The sequence below is a fragment of the Sinohyriopsis cumingii genome, chromosome 4 (genome assembly GCF_028554795.1).
Source record: "Sinohyriopsis cumingii isolate HCF-2022 chromosome 4, ASM2855479v2, whole genome shotgun sequence".
NCBI classification, from domain to species: Eukaryota; Metazoa; Mollusca; class Bivalvia; order Unionida; family Unionidae; genus Sinohyriopsis; species Sinohyriopsis cumingii.
The window spans coordinates 83,256,932-83,283,047 of NC_142964.1; the positions used below are offsets into that span (position 1 = coordinate 83,256,932).

The 26,116-nt window shown below is 35.4% G+C and overlaps 2 protein-coding genes across 9 annotated transcripts in view; one reads left to right on the plus strand and one right to left on the minus strand.

The window, feature by feature from the left end:
• The window catches only part of LOC149801558 (uncharacterized), a 190,879-nt gene extending 177,887 nt beyond the window's left edge, over positions 1–12,992 (minus strand). For 4 of the 8 annotated variants that reach the window (XM_089955767.1, XM_089955773.1, XM_089955771.1 and 1 more), the window contains exon 1: positions 12,601–12,991. In XM_089955767.1, the coding sequence (XP_089811893.1) occupies positions 12,601–12,741 (141 nt within the window). In that variant the 5' untranslated portion in view covers positions 12,742–12,991. Of the gene's footprint in view, positions 1–12,600 lie in introns of all 8 variants that reach the window. The other 4 variants (XM_089955772.1, XM_089955769.1, XM_089955768.1 and 1 more) reach the window with 3 other exon arrangements.
• Positions 12,985–25,759, plus strand: LOC149801559 (small ribosomal subunit protein uS19-like). The gene is made up of 5 exons (XM_089955778.1): positions 12,985–13,084; positions 16,153–16,262; positions 21,494–21,626; positions 23,749–23,850; positions 25,607–25,759. The coding sequence occupies exons 1-5, from the start codon at positions 13,082–13,084 to the stop codon at positions 25,718–25,720; spliced, it is 462 nt and encodes a 153-aa protein (XP_089811904.1). The 5' UTR covers positions 12,985–13,081; the 3' UTR covers positions 25,721–25,759.
• Positions 25,760–26,116: the final 357 nt, after the last annotated feature.

The following is a 26,116-nucleotide window of genomic DNA, read 5'->3' on the forward strand; positions in this document are numbered from 1 at the left end:
TTTAGGCGACTTGTCACACTCTTACGAATAGCATTTTGTCTAAGTCTCAACATGTCTTGATTCTGTTGTCACGTGCACTGCTTATTCCGCTACATTTGGAAATGAACACAATAACGAAAGCTAAAGTTGTTTATTTGATGTACTTTTATAAACGACCACATGTACATCTCTGGGTCTTACTGCCTCTGAATTCTGATGTCACGTGCACTGCTTATTCCGCTTCATTTGGAAATGAACACAATAACGAAAGCTAAAGTTGTTTATTTGATGTACTTTTATAAATGACCACATGTACATCTCTGGGTCTTACTGCCTATGAATTCAATCACTGTAAATATCAGTACATTTTACCACCCGGTCGCCAGTCAAAGCGTTTGAACTTGCCCAGCTATTGCATCATGTTCTTTTTTTATGTACTCTTATAAAATGGCATGATGCATGTACATGAAGGGGTCTTTCAGTCACTTAATTCTGTCATTGTAAATATTAGCACAGCTAACTGATCAATACGTTTTCCCACAAAGCAGGTGGCTGAAGCAGGACCGGCAAGTCTTTGAATTTTGCCACACACCTATTATATGCGTACGGAGGACACCCGTCTCAGTGATTTTCTGTGTCCCATATTAAAAATTGGCGTCCAAATACGCGTAATTAAGCCTTTCCAAGATCTCTGAAGTACATATACTTTTATAAAGAAAAAGTCATCTATCCAAACTTAAAAGTATCAAAAAGTATCTCTGTGTAACTTGCATGAAATGCATACCAAGTTTGGTAGAAATATCTTTAATATTTTAAGAGCTGTACTTCAGAAACAAAAACAATTAAAGAAAGACAGGCGAAGATAGATCTACCCCACACCATATTACATACCAGGTGGATACAAATAAAAAACAAGTTATCTACATCTTTCCACCCCACCAAAATATCTGCTAGGAGACAAGGATTTGAGTATACATGTAAGTATCAGTGTAAGTAGTTTGTATTCACAAAAGACTAAAGGGGAGTGATAGGCATCAGGAGTTTTGCTCCATAAATAAAAGTGTGAATATTGAATGGATAATGAACAGACAAACCAACAAAAACATTACAGTTACTTATGAAACTGACAAAATGAATAGCAAAAGACATCTATATGACTAGTAAAATATGTGAGGGTCTACTGTGCATTTTTAAGTGTACAAAGATTTACATGTATTAAGATATTTTGAAAGGTTTTGGAGTTATGCTCTGGAAATGAAAGTGTACACGATCAATGTCCAGACATGAAAATTTTGTATGATATTTAAGTGAAGAAATGTAAAATGTAATAGTTTAATATGTGTTCCAAATTTAATTAAGATATGGTGGGTTTTTTATATAAAGTTTTGCCACAGAAACCAAAGCAAATATAATGGATAGACAAATGAAAACAATTATTAACTCATTCAGCCCCAGCACTGTTATCAGTATCACTGCTTCTATGCCCCAGTAGTGCTAAGCTGTGTCTAGCTGCTTGTGCCCCAAGAGTTTTTATGATGTTTGTAATGTGGCAGTTTATAGTGATGTCTAGCACTGGGGCATCATGCCACAGACATGTAGCATGATGTCCCACCCAGTCACATTTTCCTGACACCAGGCTGACCAGTCCTAACACTAACCTCTTAATGCTGAACGCCAAGCGAGTCAGCTGTTAGTACCATTTTTGTAAGTCTCTGGTATGACTCGGCCGGGGATTAAACCCACGACCTCCCAAGACGCTCTATCCACTAGGCCACTGGAGCGGTTGGAACAACATCATGCACATGCATTCACTCTTACCTTAATTTCTCTTCTTATATCCCAAAAAATTCCATGAAATTTTCAACAATTATTCCAAATGAATTTGTCTACAAAGTGATGTATTTTTTTCCCTATTTGTCCAAGTCTTTCACAACTTATTTATACACTATTTACAAAATTATGTGCAACATTTTTAGAAATATGTCATCAGCCATTAATTTCATTGAAATAAACCATGAAAATTTAATCTGTGATATGATTTGAAACATTTTGCACATAAATTTACTTGGCATTGTTCACATCCAGTTGTTGGTTCAGATCGAACTTTGTTCAGTGAACACATTTTGCTGGGTTTTTTTCTTTGGCATAACCACTGGCCAATGTTGACCCCTTGGTGAAGCATCGGTTGAACTTCTACTTCTCTTTTCCTTTTACCTACAAATCCTCCAAGTAGTTGATGTGCATGATTCATTCTAAACTCCAACCTGGTTCTAGCTCTTTCCCTGTTGTTTTTGGTGACAATATTATGGTTCTGTTGTTGTTGTTGTAGGGTTTAACGCCATTTTTCAGCACACGATAGGCTATACATGGCGGCCAGTATTAATGGTGGAGGAAGAACGCGGGAAAACCCCGGAAAGAACCACCGACCCACGAGAAGCAACTGGCAAGCTTTCTCACATACCCACATTGGCTGAATCCGAGACTCGAACCTACGCAGACAGAGGTGAGATGGCAGTAATCCGTAACGGAGAGCGCTTTAGACCACTCGGGGCCCCCATTTTGGTTCTGCAATTTTTTCATCACTAAATATGAATTTACTATTGAAATGTTGAAAAGTATTTAAAAAAACAGATACTTCCACCATTTCAAGGACTTTCTACCAGTGCTGTAAGTTGCTCACATTTGATCCTCATGATCTACTCCATGTCTATGTTGTACAGTTTGACTGGCAGTGGACAGAATATCCTTGATGGAACCATCTTTCTGCTTCCGGCTTAAAGATGTGGTCTCACCGTCACAGCTGGTTCACAGTATAGTGATATTCTTCTTGTCATGCCAAACTGTAACTCTCATGTCTCCTTTCTGTTTAATTATGCTTTGACCTTGCTCTTTCAGCTTTACTTTGTGTAATCCATATGGAAGACCCTTTCGATCTGATCAAACTGTTCCGTAGCAATACGTACCTTTTTGTCGATGCTGAAGAAATAGGTCTGGAGATGTAAAAAAAAACTGTCGGTGTAGACATGGTGCCCAAGATGAAACAAAGGTTCCATCAAATGAAGAACAACCATTTGTCCAAGATTCAATTCTGAATTGGGGGCCCCGAGTGGCCAAGTGGTCTAAAGCACTCTCCGTTACAGATCACTGCCATCTCATCTGTGTCTGTGTGGGTTTGAGTCTCGGATTCAGCTAACATGAGTATGTGAGAAAGCTTGCAAGTAGCTTCTCGTGGGTCGGTGGTTCTTCCCGGGTTCTTCCTCCACCATTAATAATGGCCGCCATGCATAGCCTATCGTGTGCTGAAGTATGGCATTAAACCCCACAACAACAACAACAACAATTCTGAATTATTGTCAGTCCTTCCAGTATAAAACTGAAAGTCCCCAACATATCGATTATGAAGATCTGCTAGAACCCATACTTTGATGCCTCACTTGGTCAGTTTTAAAGGCATATACTGCATAAAGCCCAGTCATCCTGAAAATCCTATCATTGCTTCATCAATGAACACCTCACGGTGTGGGTTGTATTCTCTAGTGCATGTGTTGCGAATGCGCTCCAATATTGGTTGAATGTGGGACAGTTTGTCGTGACCAGGTGTTCTTCAAGGTGGGTTGTTGCTGGTGTCAGTCACATGAAAATATTTCTGTTGATTTTAAAATCTTGCACGACTAAATTTCAGTTCAATGCAGGAAGGATGGAAAAGTTTGTTCTTATACCAATACATATCTTGGGCTGGTGCTGGAAGGACTCCAATAACAACATGAGTTCCAATCAGAGCTTTTATCTCATCTGGTGTTGTTGGATACATTTTGTTTGGTGATACAAGATGCATTTTTGGGCATATGCATTGGTTTCGTTTGCAATGTCCGAGTACAGTTCCTCTGGAAATAACAAATGAAAAAAAATCAATTTATCTTTTTTTCTTGTCCATGTTCATTGTAGGCCCGGAATAAGGTCCACTTAAATCATCGATTTGGACAGGCCGAAGATGATTACTTTAATCTGCTAGATCCGCAAGAACACTATCACCACCACTATCAGCATACTCTTCTTCTGACGATTCAATCTCAGAAACTTCTATGTCCAAATCTAAATCTCGCACAATATCCAACTGCCAAACATATCTTTCCTCTACGTCTTTTTTCACTCTCATCGTCATCAAAAATCACTCTTACGGCCGCCATCATTTATGATTTTTCATGAACAGAACACGTGTAGTGAAACTGCTCTCAATTAGTAACCCTTGGCTTCTGAACAATTCAAATTTGCACAAAGGAAAGTAACATCATTTCTGACTGGTTTAATATTGGTCTGATTCTTGGAAAAACCCATTTGTAAACAATCAGAGATGTTGTATCTAACACACATTCACCACGTCTGGAGACAGGATCATCCGTTGAATGCAGTAAACAAACCATGACTACTGACAGGATCATGGCCGAATGAGTTAAGAATATTGAAAATTATTAAATTTGAATAGCACAATGCACATCTGAACCACTAGCCTAATATGTATACCAAATTTCATACAGATCTTAAAAATATTTACAGTTCTGCTGAAAAAAAAGTTAATGAAGAATGAATTGATGAACAAATGGATGAAGACATTTAATATATTCAAACTGAAGAATTGTGAAATGTACAAGGCACATCTACATCTCAAGTCTAATGTGTGTGCCAAATTTCTTAGAGATATCTTAAAATGTCATTATGATGAATTACTTTTCTTCATATAAAGTATTTTTCTGATCACCGTTCACTAGACTAATCCCAATAATCAAACAAATGAGGAACCTCACAAATGACTCAGGCACTTTCTGGGAATTAAAATAAATGGTGTATATTACACTCTTTATCCCTCTTTCTAAAACTAATTTTAGCTTTTCTGTGAAGAAATACTGTGATAATTCAAGCAGAATAATTGTTGTTTAGAGAAAGAATTTGAATTGCATTGCCTGTTATTTGTAAAGAAATGTTAGATGAATGATATCAACAAAATGACAATTATTTACTAACACCCTATCAATCAAATAGTACTGAGGCACAAAGTGAAAAGTTGACACCTTAAACTATGCCTCCACCAAAAGCTTTTGAAAAAGGATCACAAAAAACACCCCTTTTAGTGCTGGTTACAATATGCCTCTACCAATGGAAATACAGCCTCAGTACATAATTTTACAGTAATTCAATGGAGAGTGAAGTACACTTGACAATGTCAACATTGGAGAACTCATTTATCTATGTAGCTTCCCTTACAAATTTAAAGAAACATTTTAATTATACCATCAGATAACATTGTTATGTAAACTTTATTGATAGCAGATATTGCATGATGCATCTAAAAAAAATGTTTAACTGAACATTATCAGAACCCACATGTTCACTGATCATACACTTGTTTCTATTCAAGTATATGCAATCTGTAAAAGATATCAAACCAATATATTTATTATTAAAAAAATACATTTATAATGAATAAGTATACAATGATACATGTGTCCTGTCTTATTGAACACATTCTCTTTCTGGAGTAATTTGCCAGTTCTAACAAAAATGGTGTAGGATACATGAAGCCAAATCCAATTTGAGATAATATCAACATAACTTTATCAATGCTACATTTTGCATGATGAATCTAAATGTCAAGTTTTTTTCAAATAAACTACTGTACTTCCTCAGTATAATATACCCAGACAACCCAGAGATCTTCTTAACACATTAACCCCTGGTGACGAGTTTACATGGCAGGAGGTAGTAGCCTACTGCTGAGCTCTGTAGCGTCAAGGACAGGTATGATAAACTAAAGTGGGTGGTATTATAGAATGGTAGACAGATGTAGCTATACAATGATACCAAATAATCTGGAAGTTCTAGTTGCACTACAAAATACAGAGGAAAAAAACCTCATTGTTTGGACCCGATTTTTTTAAAACCCAAAATTCGCCCATGGTCAGAATCCGATTTTGTGTCTGGATTTTAGACTTTTTGGTCTCAGAATAAAGGCAGACTGGTATGAACTGCAAACAGACAGATGAACCTTTGCAAAAAGGAGGATAAGATGGGCATTTGGAATAAAGAGTGGTCTCTATACAAAATTAATGGGTCCGTTAAGCAAAAAAACCCACAACTTTTACCCTTCTGCTCATGCGCAAGCCAAATAACCAATGAAAAACGATTTTTCTAACACAACTAGGCAGTATGTTCTCGGAAGATCATCTGAAAGTTGGTGTTTTAGGATGTATTCAGAAATAACTTTCAAAATGTGTTTCTTACTTGAATTTCAGATGAAAACGACAAAAAACCTCCAGTGGTTAATGTGTTAAAACACAAAGGCAGGCGTGTATCCATTTACTATACAAACAAGTGAGCCCTGTTTGTGGATTGTGAATAGGCTCATGATAAAAACCAGTCAATTCAACCTTGATATATCATTAATTTTATAGCTGAAAACGGCAGTTATTGCCATGACATTTGAATCATCATGAAATTTGCAACTTATAACAAGACATCATTTACGCTGTTCAATTTTCTTTGTAAAATTAATTCTCAGTAGACTGTAAATAACAATACATGCATATGCGAAAGAATTTAGAAAGTGGTGCTATTTTTTTTACTGACTGACAAAAGCTGCTGAAGAATTTTTTTTTATAAAGTAAATTTTTAATTTTTCATTGATATAAGCAACTTGGGCCACTTAACTCATTAACCCCTGAGCCAAATAGCTAGGCATTCCCCTACAGCATAGGTACAGAGAGATCACCTAGAGCAGTGTTAGCCTTACCAGTGCCTGTATCCCTGAGACTTGCTGAGAGTACTTGGCTTGCATATTTTTACAGTGGGCGTTAAATGCAATAAACTTTATTTTCTTATTTATGTTCCTTTAATTAAGCTAAAATTTGGTACAGCAGTTCTCAATAAAATTATGTAAAAAATGGTATAAATTTCATGCTACATGCAGAAATAAAACAAATGATATACTTACCAATTTGTTTCTCCTGCCATGAATAATCCATAAAATCCATTATGAATTCACACTGAATAATTAATAGTATTAACACGAAATTTATTCCATTTTATGTACACAGAAATTCCACTTGTCATCTCTCTTGCAAACTTAACCTTGTCTTAATACACCGTCAGAGTCTGTCAAGTAAAAGTCTGATTCTCGTAATTTTCATCATTTTCTAACCTAAATATTTCCACTATTTTTGCTGCAATCAAAGTCAAATTTTTCCCTTTGTACAGCAATGTTCACTCTATGCAAGCCAAAATTTTATTGGTTAAAATGCCTGCATAATTAGAAAATGGCTTGAAATCAGCCAATGGTTTGTGCCAATTCAACTCGTCATGTAGGATACAGGCCTAGACTAATTCTGCCACTCAGACTCGGTGCTCGGAAAACAAGCTAGGTAAACTGCGCCATGTTATCATGGCACTCGGGAGATGAGGAAGGTGAAGTACAACAAGTTATAGAGGCGACAGGGGTTAATGAGTTAATACCTGTTTTCACTATCTGCACAAGTCATGTCGATAGATGATGAATAAGTCATTATTCTAACATGATTGCAGCTAACTGCAAGCTGACAGTTGATTTTAAAAAGCAATTTAATTGTGACTGGTAGAAAATATGGAATGGTCAGTGGATATGCTCTGTTGTTGGAAAGGTTGACAAAAAGATTCGGTGTCCATTTGCACATGTTAATTTATGTTTATTGCAAACTTTGAGTGTGAGACACACTTGGGACTGCTTAGTGTTTTAGGTATTATTTACTCAGATAACACGTATTTGTGGACTGAACTTAATTGAGTAGCACAGGATGCTGCTACAAGGATGCCAGCTGTCGACTGTAAAGGGCTCAAATTGCTTATGTCAATGAAAAATTTACTTTATAAAACAAGTCTGTATCAAGCACAAAGAATATCCAACTCTGAAAAACAAAGATTTATAGTCAGCTCCATTTGAGGTGGCTGCCAGGTTACTTGTTGCCCATGTTTCTACTGCAGACTGTTAGAAGGGGTTAGTTCCAAGAATGTGATCAGAACAAACTTACACAATTCTATGGGTATATCTACTCTGAAATATGTAATGAGAATTTCTATTGATGGACCCAGTGTTAAGAATTCTGATTTCAGGAAGGCATTTAAGAAATGGTCTTGGAAAAAATGAGGCAGGTATTGATGAAGTTGTCAGTGACATTGTTCATAAAGACTATGCAGTATTTTGTATTATCAGTTATAAAGAAACATTCTATTTCATTCTTACTTTTCATATGCTATACATTGAAGTTCACATGTATATAATGGTATCGTTATTTTTATTAATAATTATTCTTGTGTTTTGAAATGTAATAAAAACATACAAAAACTGTTTTATTGTCATGTTTATATAGATTAAAAATAGGGCCAATATAATGGTACATACACATCATGGCATAAAATGGCTCCTTTGGTTGAAAAGTGGCTCCAAATTTTTAAATTTGACAAATTTCATAGCACAAAGAAAAATACTTCCAATGAAGGCCCTTAATTAACTATGTTTTTATCTCTGACTTACAGAAGTGTTTTTAGTTGCATTGTTAAAATCAATTAAGTGCAATTACTGCAGTTTAATTAAAACTGTTCTGAAATCTACACCAGTACATGTAAATACTACTTTCTGGGCATATTTAGGACAGTTACTTTGTGTTTAACAGTATGTTAACATGTACAAGTTCTCCAACTTTCTCAGTGCCAAGCCTCTTCTTGCTCTTGGAATGAACAACTGGAGGTCAAACTAGACTTAACTTTAGAGAGAAGTAACTTCTCCTTGTGGACAGTCAGAAGAAATGAGAGCTGAAAAGGGAGAAGTGGGAGCAAAGCAACAAAGTATATATATATTTTGTGTGCATGTGTGCGTGTTTTCCTTCTTTTAATTTAACGTTGTCCTCTATTTCTCATTGAGCATGTTTGCATATAACATTGTTTTAAGCAATACTTTATTTTTATGGTGAAAATTATCTTATTTGTTAATTATAAACACACTTTGTACATTTTGTTATGTATATTTAATTTATATTGTTTGGTGGCATTTCTCAATGACTATATATTATGGTTATCTGTATTTTATAATTGATCTTAGCCCAAAACCAATTTAATGATATCTCTTACCAGTGACGTTTATTTTTAAACATAATACAAAAGATAATATTTCTCTATGATCATAGATTAAACATTCAGATCATTATTAATGGTAAACATGTTTACTTGAATGTGAGTCTAGATCATTAAGTTATTCACTTGGAAATTTGTAAACTTGCTGACAAGAGTGACATAAAATCTGACCTATTGTCTCTTAGCTTTTTAAATTCATTTAACAATTACTCATTCTTGCATTAACATCCAAAGCTGAGTCAATCTTATTCTTAAATTTTTCATTTGGGTGGATTTATGTACTCAAAATATTATTCACAGGAATTACAAAGGTCTCAATAGTATTCTTGATTTAAATCATTAATATGGAATTGTAGTGAATTTAGACATTCAGACATGTACATTCTGGATGATGTTGTAATCCATCAAAAAACTGTTAACACATCACCACATTTCAGGTCATTGGCACATTCAAGACTAAAGACACACCAACACATTCAATATTGGAATTTATCTGGAACACCACTGGAATTCAACTCAAACTTAATACATCTGGACTTCTTTTTAAATTTTCACTTTGTATTCAAGGGAAATAATTATTTGTTGAATTTTACAAATCTTGTTGGTTTCTGTTCTTTTCTATTACTTAGCTTAAGACCATAGGGTTGTAACAGTTTACAAAATTATCATATTCATACCCAATGTATACATACATGAAAGTGTTTATCTGTTTATTGTTGTTATTGGGTTTAACGACATTTTTTCAGCACATGATAGGCCATACATGGTGGCCAGTATTAATGGTGGAGGAAGAACCCGGGAAACCCCGGAAAGAACCACCAACCCATGAGAAGCTACTGGCAAGCTTTCTCACATACCCACATTAGCTGAATCCGAGACTCAAACCCACGCAGACAATGGTGAGATAGCAGTGATCCTTAATGGAGAGCACTTTAGACCACTCGGGGCCCTGTGTATATATTTGTATTGAAAGATAGATGCATGTGAATTTAATAAAAGCACAACAGAAACTATGCATGTGTCATCATACCATACTTTTCATCATAATTTCATTGTTGCCAATAAAACAATACTGTAACAGTATGAATGAATTAGTCCCTTCTTTCCAACAGAATTGACACAAGAACAAATATGGCCCATGAATGATATGCAAGAGCATCTATTTTTTGTAGAAAATATGATATTGTTAATTTAACCACTCACTTTCGAGCTTCATTACAACAATCTATCAATAGAATTGCAAAATTATGGTTTATTATTTGCCTCAGTGCATGTAGTACTAATGTCATGCATTGGTTAAATATTATTTGCTTCACTGCTTTTTTCCTATTTTAAAAAAATTGAGTGATATTAGAAAGCAGCCTTAATCTTACAGCACTTATCAAATTCCACAACACAGAACTGACTCGTACAATTCTGACAGACATGACTGCATTTTGAGGCTAAATCTTCTAGCACAGTCTATCTGCTTATTGGTAAGGTTCACACCCACATACATGTCATCAAGAATATTGGCAAGGGAGTGAACAGGAGTGAGAGCCTCCTAGTCATGAGATTTGAATTTGTTGATCACAGCGAATTGTTGTAAAGCTGCTAGATCTATTTCAAACTTGTGCCACATGTCAACAACCTAAGTGATCATGCAGCTGTTCCTCTGCATCCTCATTAGCCAATGCAACTGGTTTTATTTGTTCATTCAAAATAGTCTTCATCATTCCTTTTCATAGCAAAGATCTTCACCTTGTAAGTTATTCCAGTACTACTAGAACCCCTATGCTCCTCACACACTTTTATATGAATCAACCAATTCTTATGAAAGTATTGGCAGGAAGCAACAACGGTACAGCATACATATTGTGAAAGACCATGATGCTACTAATAAATGTTCACACTTCAAACGCACAACTGATAATTACAATTTGCTGAGCAGAACCCATCATTCTACATTTGTTTATTTAGAGATCAGACTTACATTTTGAATCTTTCGGTAATTTAATTTTCAGGTACATAATTACAATTAACTTAACAGATCCAACATAACTTTATTTATATTCACATTTTTGATGTAAGACACTCTAATGCTATTTACAGGTGATTTAGGTCACAAAAGCTGTGTAGTTTATCATGGTTTTTGGAAGGAGTGATTTAAATCATCTAACTGAATCAACTCTGCCCCCAAATTAAGTGAATCGATCTCACACTGGTTCAGATAGTAAACCCATTTACGAGTTTTTATTAACATAATGTACAAATCTTTATTACACACAAATACAGCATTAATTGAATTAATTAGGGCTTGAAAAAGGACAATTCTTGTGGATACTGCATGAAAATAAAAAAATAAAAAATGATTCATCAAAGCTAACATACCAGGTTAAAGGAATATAAAGATGACTGTGCTATGTCCTAGTCCTACATGCAAGACCTCAATGCTGATATTTATGTTGTGTGTGTCAGGATCTTACTACCTAACTAATGGCACTGTGTTGATGTTGACTAACATTGTAAGGAAAGTAAAATTTTCAGGAACATCTCACGCAACTGGCAACTAAAATAATGACGTTTTCTACAAAGTGAAATCATGTTTTAGTCATATTTTACTTACTCTGATGTCTTTTCTCGAATAAATTCAAATTCTCACAAAACAAATGGACCTATTTTCAAGTTTCGTTGGCCTACATTTCAGTTGGCTGGAAAGAGATGAAAGCCAGGAATGCCAAAATCGGGTTAAGTTGAAATATTATTCTTTATTGAAACGATATAAAGATATATTATGCCTATTGGAACTGTAAGCAATGTTTTGTTTCATTCAAGAAACATATTCCCCACATGAACCTACTTCGGCATACCTCGACTTCCATTGCATTTCAACAAATTCAAATGTATGTCAACGAAACATGAAAATGCATCCCTTTGCTAGTGTCAGATTTTGATTCCACCAGGGTAAAAACAGCACAGTAAGTATATTAATTACATATCAATTTGTGGAAGAGTGTTGATATGGGCTGCCAAGTGTGTGAGATATCCCTGAAACTTTAATTACTCGTTCTGATGTCAACTGACATCAGAGCATGCTATACAAGCACGTTATTTGGGTAGTAAGACACAGCAATGATTTTTTAGCACTAAAACAAAAATAACGTGCTATGTCTTACATTGTAGGACTATGCTATGTCACGAGCAAGGCATTTGACTTACTTAACAAACATCAACTACTTACAATTTTAACGTCCAGAATGACCCACAGTACTGTACTTTGACAGCAATGCATTTTTCCTATAAAATAAGTTCAATAAACCAGACACTGACTTAACGAGAGAGAGAGAGAGAGAGAGAGAGAGAGAGAGAGAGAGAGAGATTGACGTTGATCTTCAATACTTAGATCTACCTGGTGTCTCGAATTAATGAAGTATATGCCCGAGGAGGAACTTACTGTTCTCTCCATATTATTATGTTGACATGCATTACCTTAAACGGCAGAATCTGGTCTGTTGCATCTAGGAACAGCACCCTGCACACATTTTTATCTATCATCTTCTCGGCATGGTTTGCTTGCTTTTCTTTTTCACCTCGAAATAACTTCGGGAAAAACCGAGATAACTTCGACATAGTAATTTGACAAACTCAAGTTCGCCGACTTGGAGCACTTTGAAGTGATTCATGTGATTTGGAACTCCCGCGTAAATCCTATGTAATATTCAACCCTGTCTGTAAATACGAGGCCTGGAACCTCTCCATTTAGAGGAAATTTACAAATTACATCCTTGTATATTGAAGAATTGAATACTCAGGCTAAAAGAAATAAACATTATTTTCTTCAACGGTAACATTGTTGTGATGGTAGACCATTCGCACCTGTCCCAAACAAGATTGTTCCAAAGTGTATTCTGGGAACGATTTCGGAGTGCAAAGCTTCCGGTCTGTCTTTTCCGGTTTTGAAAGATCCAAAATGGTGTGTTTACTTTGCATATGCAGTATTCAATCTTTTGTCATCACCATTATATATGCTCAGAAACATATAAAGTTGATAGCTTAAAAGCAAGAAGTATCGCATTAGCCTATGCATTGTTCAGTTTCTGTTTGAAAATAGGATAATTGTTAATTTATCTATGTATACATGCAGTAGTAGCTTTATACAGGGACACATTTTACTCACCGATTAAAACATTTTTTTTCCCCCCAGATTTACTGTACATAAGTTAATTCGAGTCTTTACGGGAAATTTTATAGAATTTTTCTCTGGTGAAATATATGTTCTAATAATTTGGGGGTAGTTTTCTGAACGTTATGAAAAGGGGTGGGTTATTGTACCAAATTGGGCTACGTACACGGTACAGTGCAAGACGTCGACCATGGTATTGTTTTTGGTTGGGAGTGCGACGTCTTATTTCGAGCACTATACGGTATTATGTAGCGTGTTACCTGGTAGACTGACGGAAACTAAGAGACATATTTCGCACATTTGGTAGTCCTAGACCAACAAGTGGTCATGCATGTAAGACCTCGACGCTGATATTTTTGTTTTGGACGTAAGGGTCTTACTGCCTAACTAACGGCGCTGTGTAGTGTTTTGATGTCGATTATCATCAAATTGAAAGTAAAATTTTCAGGAATATCTCACAATTGGCAACTGAAATAATTACGCATTTCTACAAAGTAAAGTCAGAATGTTTTAGACTTTACTTACTCTGATGTCTGTTCTCTGATAAATTCGAATTCTCACAAAAGAAATGGACCTATTTTCAAGTTTCGTCAGCCTACGTTTAATTTGGCTGGAAAGAGATGCAAGCTGGGAATGCCAAAATTGGGTTAAGTTGAAATATTATTCATCAACAAAACGAATAAAAATATATTATGCCTATTGGAATTGTAAGCAACATTTCGTTTCATTAAGAAACATCCTCTACTTGAACATACTTCGGCATACCTTGACTACTGTCGCATGTCAACAAATTCAAATGTATGCCAATAGAACATGAAAATGCGTCCATTTGCTAGTGTCAGGTTTTGATTCCGCCAGGATAAGAACAGCACAGTAAGTATATTAATTACACATCAATTTGTGGAAGAATGTTAATATGCAGGATACAGCGTTACATCTGAAAGTACCTACGACTTAAAAAAGTTATGCTAACAGCTACCTTGCTTGGTGTTCATAATTAAGAGGTTAGTGTTAGGACCGGTCAGCCTGGTGTGAGTGATAATGTGACTGGGCAGGACGTTGTGCTGCATGTCTGCGGCATGATACCCCAGTGCTAGACATCACTATAAACTGCTGCATTGCAGACATAGCAATATGACTAAAAAAAATTGTTAAAACTATGCTAAAAATCCTAATCACACATACTCATCTGCAAGTGAATAATTATTTTTTAAGTGGCCATCATTAGGAAAAGATTTAAAAATTAACTGCAAGAAAAATGTTTACTTTGATAGTTGTAACATGCTTCCAGTGTTTTACATCTGTGATCAAATGCAAACAATCCTCATCAATGAATATTCTTAAATGGTTGTTAATCACAGTATTCGCCAGTTCAACAATGTTCAAAATACAGATTAATGTGGGGGGCTTGGTGGATCTGCATGACATTTTTGTCCATACAGCATGAACATCCGACTCATATGTGACATTATTTTCATGCTCAGAATCACTCATTGGTGTTGTCAGTAACAGTTCCCCAGTTCTCATGACTTTGTCTACTCTCGAACTTTAAAAATCATTGTCATCATCACAAACAAATGTCATTATTTGCCAAATGAAACCATATCTGATGATGAATGTTGTTGCGAGTCGGGTCATTTTGATTTTTCTAGGGTGCTTGTGTTTTGTAAAAGTATATTGCTATATTTATGGCAAAACTATGAGAGAATGCTTGTTCTTGGGCCCAGTGTGCAGTTTACCAATAAAATTTGCTTTCACAACTATTAATTTCAAATTTAAGTACCTAAATGTATAAACAGTTGCTTTGCTGAAAAAATAGCAAGTGCCAAGGAACCTGTACCAATGGCATGACTTTTGATGATAAAACCTTTAAGGGTTAAGATTGAAGCTACAAGAAAGACATGAAGTTTTTTTTAATTATTATCCAGTTTAGGATATTTTAAGGAAGGACAGTTTCTGGGGTGGTTGGTTGTAAAACTGAGTTGTCAGCTTGTATTTCTTACCAAACAAATATTGCATGGTGCGCTTAAATTATCATGTTTTTATCACATTGATCCATTTTGTGATTGAAAATGTCTTTAAAGTGTCCAAATCCATGCAAAATGGGATTTTCTGCTTGATCTAAATTACAAGTGCCTTCACTGTAAGTACAGTATATTGCATCCCTGTTAAAACTATTAGTTTGATTTAATTAGCAACCAGAAAGTTTCTGCATTCAAAAAAAGACATCTGTGAAATGTATGGGGGAAAAAATAATCTAAAAATAAATATGGCCTCCACACCCTTAGTCATTTCATTATCAATTGTCTTAAGCTGTATAAATCACCAATACTCTGTTGTTTGGTTTGCAGCTTCATCATTTCTAGGTTACAGAATTAAAATAAAATTTAAAAAATGTAATGGTTGCCTTACATGTCCTTTGATGTGACACTATATTGAAGAGCCAACAACAGTTATTTTTATTTGTTTCATAAATATTTGATCTTGCATTAACAGGAATGTTGGGAGAAGTTGTCCAGAACTGAGCATACATTTGTTTCTTCCTCTTTTATGCTCTCCCAGTGCTATTTTCAGTATTCAGATTTATAATTGCTGGGCAGAGAAAAATAATTATACCAATAAACAAAGCTAGGAATTGTACATTCATCGTATGTGCAAGATCTGTCATGTTCCAAGTAACTATGTTCATTTTATCAAAGTTGACTTCTTTTCAAAGTATGCCTTTAATTGATTGTTTCAGATTCCTGTATTTTGCTTGTTCATATGGAAGGAAGTTTTCATAGTGTTGTCTGCATTATAAGTAATATTCCAGTTGGTTTTATTCTTAATATGTCATTACCTTTTTCTTTCTTTTAAAGGCAGCAGAAAACCCAAATTTGGATGAACTTCTTGAGAAGAAGAAGAAAAGGACATTCAAAAAGTTCCAGTTCAGGGGTGTGGACTTGGATCAGCTCCTTGATATGTCAACGTAAATATACCTTTACATTAAAGCGTGAATTTAGCTGGGCTAAATTACTATGGAATCAATACTAGTGGCCCCAGTCTCTCAGCTTAGTATCAAAACTTTGTAATTTGAGTGATTGAGAAATGTAACACAACAAATTTTAATGAATCTTAATTTCATTATTATTTTGTCAGAGTGTGTTCCAGCATACTTTCTCAATAGACCGCTCCAGTGGCCTACTGGTTAGGGCATCCGCCTCAGATGCATGAGGTCGTGGCTTCAGTCCCTGACCAAGTCATACCAAAGACTTGTTCCATTTTTGTTTTATCCAATTGTTATAAATTTATCTTGTACAATTCACAAGCTCTTTGAATTTAAATTTAATCTGGCTTTATACTAATTTGTATATATAATTTATTCCTTCATCATCTAGTACTGTTTTAACAATCTTTTCTCGGTATTCATGATGATTATCTCTGTTATCACTGTTAAATCTAATCTATAAAGCTTAATCATTTCTAAAAAGAAGATTAAATCTAATCTGTAAAGCTTAATCATTTCTAAAAAGAAGATATTGCACTATATCTTTGTATGTTTAAAATCAACACATCACGTATACGTTATTTCATAACAGAACGACCTTGGCCCATGACCGCTCCAGTGGCCTATTGGTTAGAGCATCCACCTCGGAAGTGGGTTCGAACCCCGGCCGAGTCATACCAAACACTTTTAAAAAATGGTAGTAACAGCTGCCTCGCTAGGCGCTCAGCATTAAGAGATTATTGTTGGGACTGGTCGGCCTGGTGTCAGGATAATGTGACTGGGTGAGACATCATGCTACATGTCTGTGGCATGATGCCCCAGTGCTAGACATCACTATAAACTGCCACACTGCAGACATTGTAGGGATATGACTGAAAAATTGTTAAAGCTACGTTAAAAATCCAAATCACACACACTTTCTCAATGGAGTGCTCGCATTCTACAGACTTAAGAATATCTTATTTTAAGTTTTAACACTTGATGAGTTTTTTTTTTTTAAATATGCGCTTTAAAAATAGTCATATATTAATGTGATTTTATAAAAGCATTTCATCAGTTTAAATTATTCCGACCTGTATCCTCTCAAAAGGTCTTGGAAAAATGGGAAAACTGTTGATAACTCCAACTCCTCTTCCAATGATTTGAGAAGGGGAGGGACTGTTATCAGTAGTTTTCTCCTTGTTCTGTATGCTACAAGGTGGAGCATGTTATGTTATGATGCTGCCTGTAACCTGTTTGGGTTTTTAAAAATATAGCTCCAGTTGTCTACCACCTGTAGTTATCAAACTTTGTGGATGGTTTTCATTATGGGGTAAAGAAGAACCACTTAGATTTTTAGGGTCATGTAAGTTGTCTGACATCTCTTGTTACCAAACTTTATCGATGGCATACCTGCCATAACATGTTATGCGCAAAACTCAGTTTTAATAGTAATAATCAATTACCTGTCACTACCTGTACCTAAATTACCTGTCAGTATTGCCTTGCTTACCTAGATTTTTTCTTTGCAGTAAAAAGTCCCTAATTTTTCAGTTGAATAATTCATTTTTTAGCCTCTTGGCATCTCTGCTAATTGGAGAAATTTATGAGGATGGATGAGGAGACGCGTGTTATGGAAGAGGTGAGCAAGGCAGTAGCAGCAGTTAACAGACTGACGTCTTGTAGATTGGTAATGGAATGGCACTGATCTGACATCTGAATATAAAAATCTTACCTCTAATCAATGGTCATGTCAACATGGGTTTTTCACTAAAAGCTTGTGGTGTCTTCTTGGTCGTAAATGAAAATGATGCCTTTTGGAAATAACCACAAGCATCCAGTGTGTCCTTCACAGTAGCCAGATGGCATATTATCACTAGTGCTAAATAGATGGTTGTGTCAACATGGTGTATGATGTCTGGTTGGTCCTAAATGAAAATGGTACCAATCTAGCGTCCAATGTAGCCACTAAAATTACATTTTGATGGATGGTTTATCTTCCTGGTGTTTTCAACAAAAGACTTAAGTAATATCTCTAGTTGGTCCCAAAAGAAAAGTGTACCTGGCAGCACATCCATTATGGCCACCATGAGAGCCATCTTTAAGATCTTGTTTTGAATCTTGACTTGAACTTATGGTTGTCTTGACATGGTTTCAACTTCAAAACTTGTAATGTCTGTATGGTCCTAAATCAGAGAATTGCCCAATCCAATACAGTCACCATGATGGCCTTCATGAAAATCTTGTTCTTGCTGCTTCTGAATATTCCTTCACATTTTCAAGGGATTTTCACTAAAAGATTTGTGATGTATGCCTGCTTGTTTCTAAATAAAAATATATTTTTATCATTTAATCCAGTTTGTGGATATATATGAAGAATACCTTGGATGTTATTACTTCAACAATTTGTGGTGGGGTCTCAAAAAAAAAATTAATTTAACTAAACTTGGTTCATCGATCTTCTGTCTGCAGTCTTGACAAAGAAATGTACACTTCACCTACAGATATTTTGTGAACAAATTTAGAGGTCTCTGAAATGCTTAATTACGCGTATTTGACGCCATTTTTGATCTGGAACGCAGAAAATCACTGAGGCTTGAGTCCTCCATACGCATGTAATAGGTGTGCAGCAAAATTAAAAGACTTGCTAGTCCTGCTTCAGCCACCTGCTTTGTGGGGAAAATGTGTTGATCAATTAGCTGTGCTGATTTTTACAATGACAAAATTCAGTGACTGAACGATCCCTTGATGTACATACATGTTGTCATTGTAAGAGTACATGAAAAAGAACATGATGCAAGACCTGGGCGGCAAGTTCAAAGGCTTTGACTGGCGGCCAGATGGGAAAATGTATTGATATTTACTTGGATTGAATTCAGAGTCAGAAAGACCCAGAGATGTACATGTTGTCATTTACAAAAGTACATCAAATAAACAACTTTAGCTTTCATTATTGTGTTCATTTCCGAATGTAGTGGAATAAGCAGTGAACGTGACATCAGAATCAAGACATGTTGAGACTTTGACAAAATGTCATTCTTAAATTTGGATAAGTATTTTGGGGTTAAACAGCAAACTTACGAAGATTGTAACGAGATTCAAAAGAGTGCTAAAGCTCTTTGAATTGATAGTTCGGATGGGACAGTAGCTAAGTATAAGAAAGTGTGTGACGCCTAGCTTAGTGTTTGGAATAAGTCCTTACTTGGATTGACAAAATTCAGTCTCACTCTGATGGACGAACAAGAACTATGTCTGTTATTAAGAATGTAGAAATTAAACTAGATGGCAACCAATAGTTCTTCTAATTTTCATAGTTTTTTGGGGGGAGGGCAAGGGGTCATGCTACCAGGCGAAGTGGGTGACTAAGTCGCCTAAAAATGTAAACTTCGCCTTCTTCTGTTAGGAAAGCGAAAACGACTTTGCCCTGTGATTATTTAAGCGGTACATTGACTGACCATACTTTTTTTAAATGCCCCTCGCCTTAGTCCGTTAGTTCTAGTCTCGTAGCGAAATGTATTCATCAAGACATCGGTAGCTAGGCCTAGTTTTTATATCAGTTACATTGACAAACAAACTCTTGCCCATTCACAAGCATATGTTTTGATAGCTGATTGACCATTAACCCTTTTCTGAGTAAGGTAGCAACTGTCAATTTCCTGCATGTATCCTTTGATGATAAAAACATACAAACTTGTGTTTTAAGATCAGAATCAGTGATCTGGATATATATTAACTGCCTCTTGTAACACTATTTCGTCATAAAATTAGTTTGAAACTAATTGAACCAGTAGGCCTACCGGGAAATAATGGCGGACTTTGCTAAGTCTGGGATATACCAGTTTATTAGATTGTCTGTTTTCTTAAATCATTGGGCAAATAGATTTAGAAAAATATACAAATCATTGAAAGCAAAGCCCAGATATTATTTTATTAAAGATTTAACTTTAAAATGCAAATTATGTAGGTCAGAAATGTATGGGACAATGCTATGTTGTGGAATTTGCAAGATGTGCTTTAAGGTCTAAGCTGTTTTCTGACTTGGCACATATTTGAGAAAATACAGAGGAAAAACAGCAAATCAGATACCATTGCCTAAAATTACTACTAGTACGTATACAAATAAATAAACCATAAATTTGCTATCCTGTCAATGGACTGTTGTAATGAAGCTATAGTATAGTGAGTGATTACATTACGAAAACCTCTCCATCTAAAAATAGATGCACTCAGTTCTATATTGATTCTATAGGAAAGAAGGGTTTAGCTCATATACCGACTGTAAAGAAGACATGTCTGTAAATTGATGCATTTTAGTGTGTTATGTATAAATAGTTATGGTAATGTTTTATCTGCAACGAAGAAATTAGGACGAACAATATGATCTGAAGACGTGTGTATCTGCCATCATGTACATGGTACAGGGGTTGTTTCAGACACCTTCAGAAATCTTTGAAGAGGTTGTTCTGTGAAATTTTATAAAGTATAAATAAATAAAAGAATTTTAAAAGATTGATTAAGGGTAGTTGATTAAACATTTTTACTAACTTGAAACTACATTAATATAATCTGGTTACTCATTTAAAATTTGTTACAATGTAGTTTCTGTTGTTCTCTTGTAGAGTCATATGACCAGATTAACTCAATATTGTCTTCTTGAAAATAAAGTATTGCTTAAATCCAAAGGTAAATGTAAATATGAATACTGGGAAATAGAGGGCTTAATTTAAATAAGAGAGCATATGTGTGTGTGTGTGTGTGTGTGTGTGTATATATATATATATATATATATATATATATATATATATATATATATATATATATATATATATCTATCTTGTGTTTCTTGCTTTGCATCCACTTCTTGTTGAGCTCTCACTTCTCCCTGTTCTGTCCAAATGGAGAAGTAACTATTCCCTATAATTCAAGTATAGCTTGACCCCTGGAGGGGACTGCGACTTTTGATGGTGGGACTCCTAGTTTTAAAATCCTAGCGAGACCTCTGATATTAGCTCGGAAGAAAATGCATCGTTTCATCTCCAAATTTGATATATTGGAGTTTCTCCAGAATATCAGACATGGTTTCCATACCCCACAATTAAAAGAAGATTTAGATCTTGGATTTCTGGAAATTCTCTTCATTCTGTAAAAATGTCATTCCCATGAAGGGACTTTTTTTATCGTTATTATAATTTTAAATTCCAGCTTATTGTTTTTACTTGTATTATTCTTTGCAGGGAACAGTTGATGGAATTATTTACCTGCCGAATTAGGAGGCGATTCACAAGAGGCTTAAAACGAAAACCAATGGCTCTGATCAAAAGATTGCGAAAGTCCAAGAAGGAGGCTGGTCCATTGGAAAAACCTGAAGTATAACTGCACATCAGTCATATTTTCTGTGTTAGATATGTTGAGGGTCATTCTAGGGTTTTGGGGGAAGGTCATTTGTGTGACAAGTTTTTGGTACCAGCCTTGGAGATATGACAAAATATTCCATGTTGTATGATGGCACAATCAGCCAGTATAACCTATGCCAACTATTCAAGTTCTATGTTTCATGCACATATGACATTAAAGTATTTACCACTGTAAAAACGTTCAGATTCATTTAAGCAAGTTTGTTCTGCACTAGTCATTAAGCTGTTTGATGCATTCATAAGGGAAATATGAACATCTTTTTGTAGATTCCATCTCGGTGTGCAAGTTTTGTGTTCACAAGATACCCATTCAATTTTTTTAAAATGCAGATAAGAATATAGGGATTTTTTTTTATTTTAAAAAAAAGTCAGTTAATAAAATTTGGTATCTACAGCCCTGCTTACAGAGATACAGATAACCAGAATTCTTTGCTATTTGTCGTCGCTGTTAGGTATGCAGTTGGTAGTTGTCAGCACTGTTACGTATGCAGTTAGTAGTTGCAATCACTGTTAAGTATGGAGTGGGTGTTTGTCAGCACTGTTACGTATGCATTTAGTAATTGCCATCACTGTTAAGTATGGAGTGGGTGTTTGTCAGCACTGTTACGTATGCAGTTAGTAGATGTCATCACTATTAGGTATGCAGTTAGTAGATGTCATCACTATTAGGTATGCAGTTAGTAGTTGTCATCACTATTAGGTATGCAGTTAGTAGTTGTCATCACTGTTAAGTATGGAGTGGGTGTATGTCAGCACTGTTAGATATGGAGTGAGTGTTCGCAGGCATCTTATCAAATGCTTCACTACTGAAAATATTGTTATGAATGGATGGTTATATCAGCATGAGATTTTCACTAATATCTTGTTATATTTAGTTGGTCTTGAATGAAAATGGTGCCAATCTGATGTCCAGTATGGCTGCCCAGCAGCCATCTTTAAAATCTTGTTATAGATACTCCTACTTCATGGATAGTCAAATCAGCCTGGGTTTTATACCAAGAAAAAAAATTCTTGTGATGTCTAGCTAGTCCTAAATAAAAAAAATGTTGCTGACCTATTTCCAATATGGCCACTGTTCTAATTCCAGTATGACCACCACATAGTAATCATCTTGAATATCTTTGATAACTATTTTTCCTGAACAGAAAGTCATTTTGACATGGGTTTTCAGCAAAAGACATTGTATGTCTGCTTGGTCCTAAATGAAAATGGTGGTGATCCTGGGGTCTAATGTGGCCTCCAGTGACCAGCTTATTATCACTACTTCTTTTGAATGAACGGTGGTCATACCCTCAGTAGTTTTTGCAACTAAAGATTTATGTTTTGTTGATCTTAAATTAAAATTGTTCTGATCTGACATTAAGTGTATGGCTGTCTTGAAAATCTTGTCTTTGCTACTCTTTAAGGGATTGTCATTTTGACATTGGGTTTTCATCAGAAGAGTTCTTATGATGTCTACTTGGTCGTAATTGAAAATGGCTAACTCTGAAAACAGCCACCATAGAGTCTATCTTGAATAATTATTTCTTCTTCCAAATGGATGGCTACATGGACATGGGGTTTTCAGCAATAGACTTAGGATACCTAGTTGGTCCTACATGAAAATGATGCCATTCGTATGATTTTACTGACTGCTGTCATGGAAATCTCATCACTACTCCCCCTGAATTAATGATCATTATGACATGGGGTTTTGATCAAAAGAATTCTAGTGATAACTACTTTGACCTAAATGAAAATGATGCTAATTTGCCATCCCTTATGTCCACAATGGTACCTAATTTGAAAATCTTGTCATTGAAGAATATCGGAGATGGTTTCAGCGTTCAGCAGTTAAAAGGAAGAAAAGGTCTTGTATTAAATTCCTGGAAATTCTTTGTGTGCAGTGAGGTCTCCATTTTTATTAATTTCTTTAACTAACTCTAAAACAAATTAGTGGTTTTTTTTATATATATCTGTAACATGTATGTTTGTTCCTGTTATTGTGCCAAAATCTTTATTTGCTTTGTTACTTCATTTGAAGGGTTCAGAATTAATAAATTAGTTAAATGCTTTTCTTTCTTTTTCTTCACCAGGTTGTCAAGACTCACCTCCGCAATATGGTCATCGTTCCTGAGATGATTGGTAGCATGGTAGGAGTATACAATGGCAAAACATTCAACCAGGTGGAAATCAAGGTAAACTGATGCAGAATAAGTTGGCGCTTATTGCAGGAAAATAGCAGTTGTTTGATGGTGTGGATGCACAAGGCCAATTGCTGAACAGCTGTCATTCTTAACCTAATAGTCTGATAGTTGCTGGAATTGATTTTGCTGGAAGAGTTAATATTTAAATCCTTAGGGTAATTAGGTTGAGCAGAGGCTGTTGGTTTGTAGATTTTGTGAAAGAAAAAAGGCTGTCATTGAAAAGGAAAAGAAATGATTGCACATTGAGCCAAAAGAGTCGGTGGTGACAAAAAGAAAGGCTAAAGGAATCTTTGCCAAAGCAACATGCACATGAAATAATTCATCAATAGTATTGAAGAACAAATTCTGTGACAACAAATACTGTGAAATTATTGAAGTCAGGTTGAACATATTTAGTAAGTTTCTTGGTTTTTCAAATGATTATTATGGTTTATTTTATGATCATAAGTTCATAGCTTCCAACCCAAATTCTGCATGCAAAATAAATCATGAATTCCCCAATTCTCAATTATTTTACATCTTTAATAAAAATAACTGATTTCCTGTTAAGCGCTAGTCGTGATATCGGCAGTTGCCAAAATAGTCCAGTACTGATGGTTGCAGTATTAGTGGAACTATAGTTGATTGGTACAGTTGGCCCAGTAGCAAGGATTTTAGCATATTTTAATCTATATGTATAAAAGTTGTTTTGCAAATGCTTTTGAGAGAAACTGGGGTCTAACCAGGATTTTGCTCCATGCATGTGCCACAAACACCGATTTGAATCAGCATTCTGCACTGCATCTTGAAAATGTCTTCACCAACAAGGAAACAGAAATGTATTGCACAAAAAGTAAAGTTTACTTTGGAATATACTAAAAATTGGCCTTGCATTAAGCCATCAAACACCGATACACATCATGCTTTTTGCACAGTGTGCCACAAATGTTAGCAGTGGGCATGGTAGCAGAGAGGATGTGAGGATGCACATTGGTAGAAAAAAAAAGAACATAGAGGTTGGGAAAATTAAGAACTCTCAACAGATTTCAGTTCTCAACTGAAGACCTACGAGCTACCATCGCTGAAGAATAGTTTTTGAGTTTTCTTGTTGAACACAGTCAACCATTATCAGCAGGAGACCATGCTAAACATTTGTTCCGACAAATATTCCCAGACTAGACGATCGCTTCATGAATTCAAGTCATAATTCACTAATTTTTATCCCTATTTTTACTAATTGTGAGTCTGGAAGGTTGGCAGCTATGTAAGTGTAAAATGCCTATCGGGGGCACTGCCCCTTGAGAACCCATTGGGGCAAGGACCCCCAACCCCTTAACAAAATTTCAGCTGTTTTTATGTAAGACCACAATCTTGTCTGAATATGTAGCTCATACTTTTTATGCCCAAATTGTGCTTTTCTGACACTTATAACAATAATTATTCTTATACCTCGTCTTATATAATCATTAATGTGTTGATGTGCCATCAGCACCTGTCAGTCTCAGATTCCCTTAAGCTGAGGATAGGATGGCTTTTAGTATTTGAACAGTTAAGTTGCATTGTTCATATTATGTCCATACCATGCTCTCCCATAATCAAATTATCATAAGTGCTTGTCACTCAGATATAGTTCATCTTGTAGACGTTTTCATCAATAAAGACTGAAGATAGAGTGATGTGTAATATTACATGGGTACTTATTCATGCAGTTGATTGCCTTTTCAAGATTGATGTATCAGTCATATTTTTAACTTTTTGTTTTCTTCAGCCTGAGATGATCGGCCACTACCTAGGTGAATTCAGCTTGACCTACAAGCCTGTCAAGCATGGTAGGCCTGGTATTGGTGCTACCCACTCTTCACGATTCATCCCACTGAAGTAAAATTGGTTTTCTTCTATTGAAATAAATTGGTGAAACTCACTCGTTTCTGTGCACATTTTTACTGAATCCATGTTGGTGGGAAAGTGGGACATGGCAATCACTTTTCCATCAGTGTAAATGGTTGAAGATTTTTAGCTTTAATGGACATGGAACTTATGGGACAGTCTTTATCTGTTTTCCATGCATTAGTACAAGTTTGTTTTCACAGCACTTTCTGAACTACTTGGAGAATCACCATGAAACTTCACACACATCAATCCCATGGTTTTGTTGGTCCAAAATGAAAATGCTGTTGTTTGGAGGGCCAATGTGGCTGCCACAGCAGCCATATTCATAATCTTTTTATAGCTATGTCTCCTGAATATATTGTCATATCAAAGTGGGATTTAAACTAAA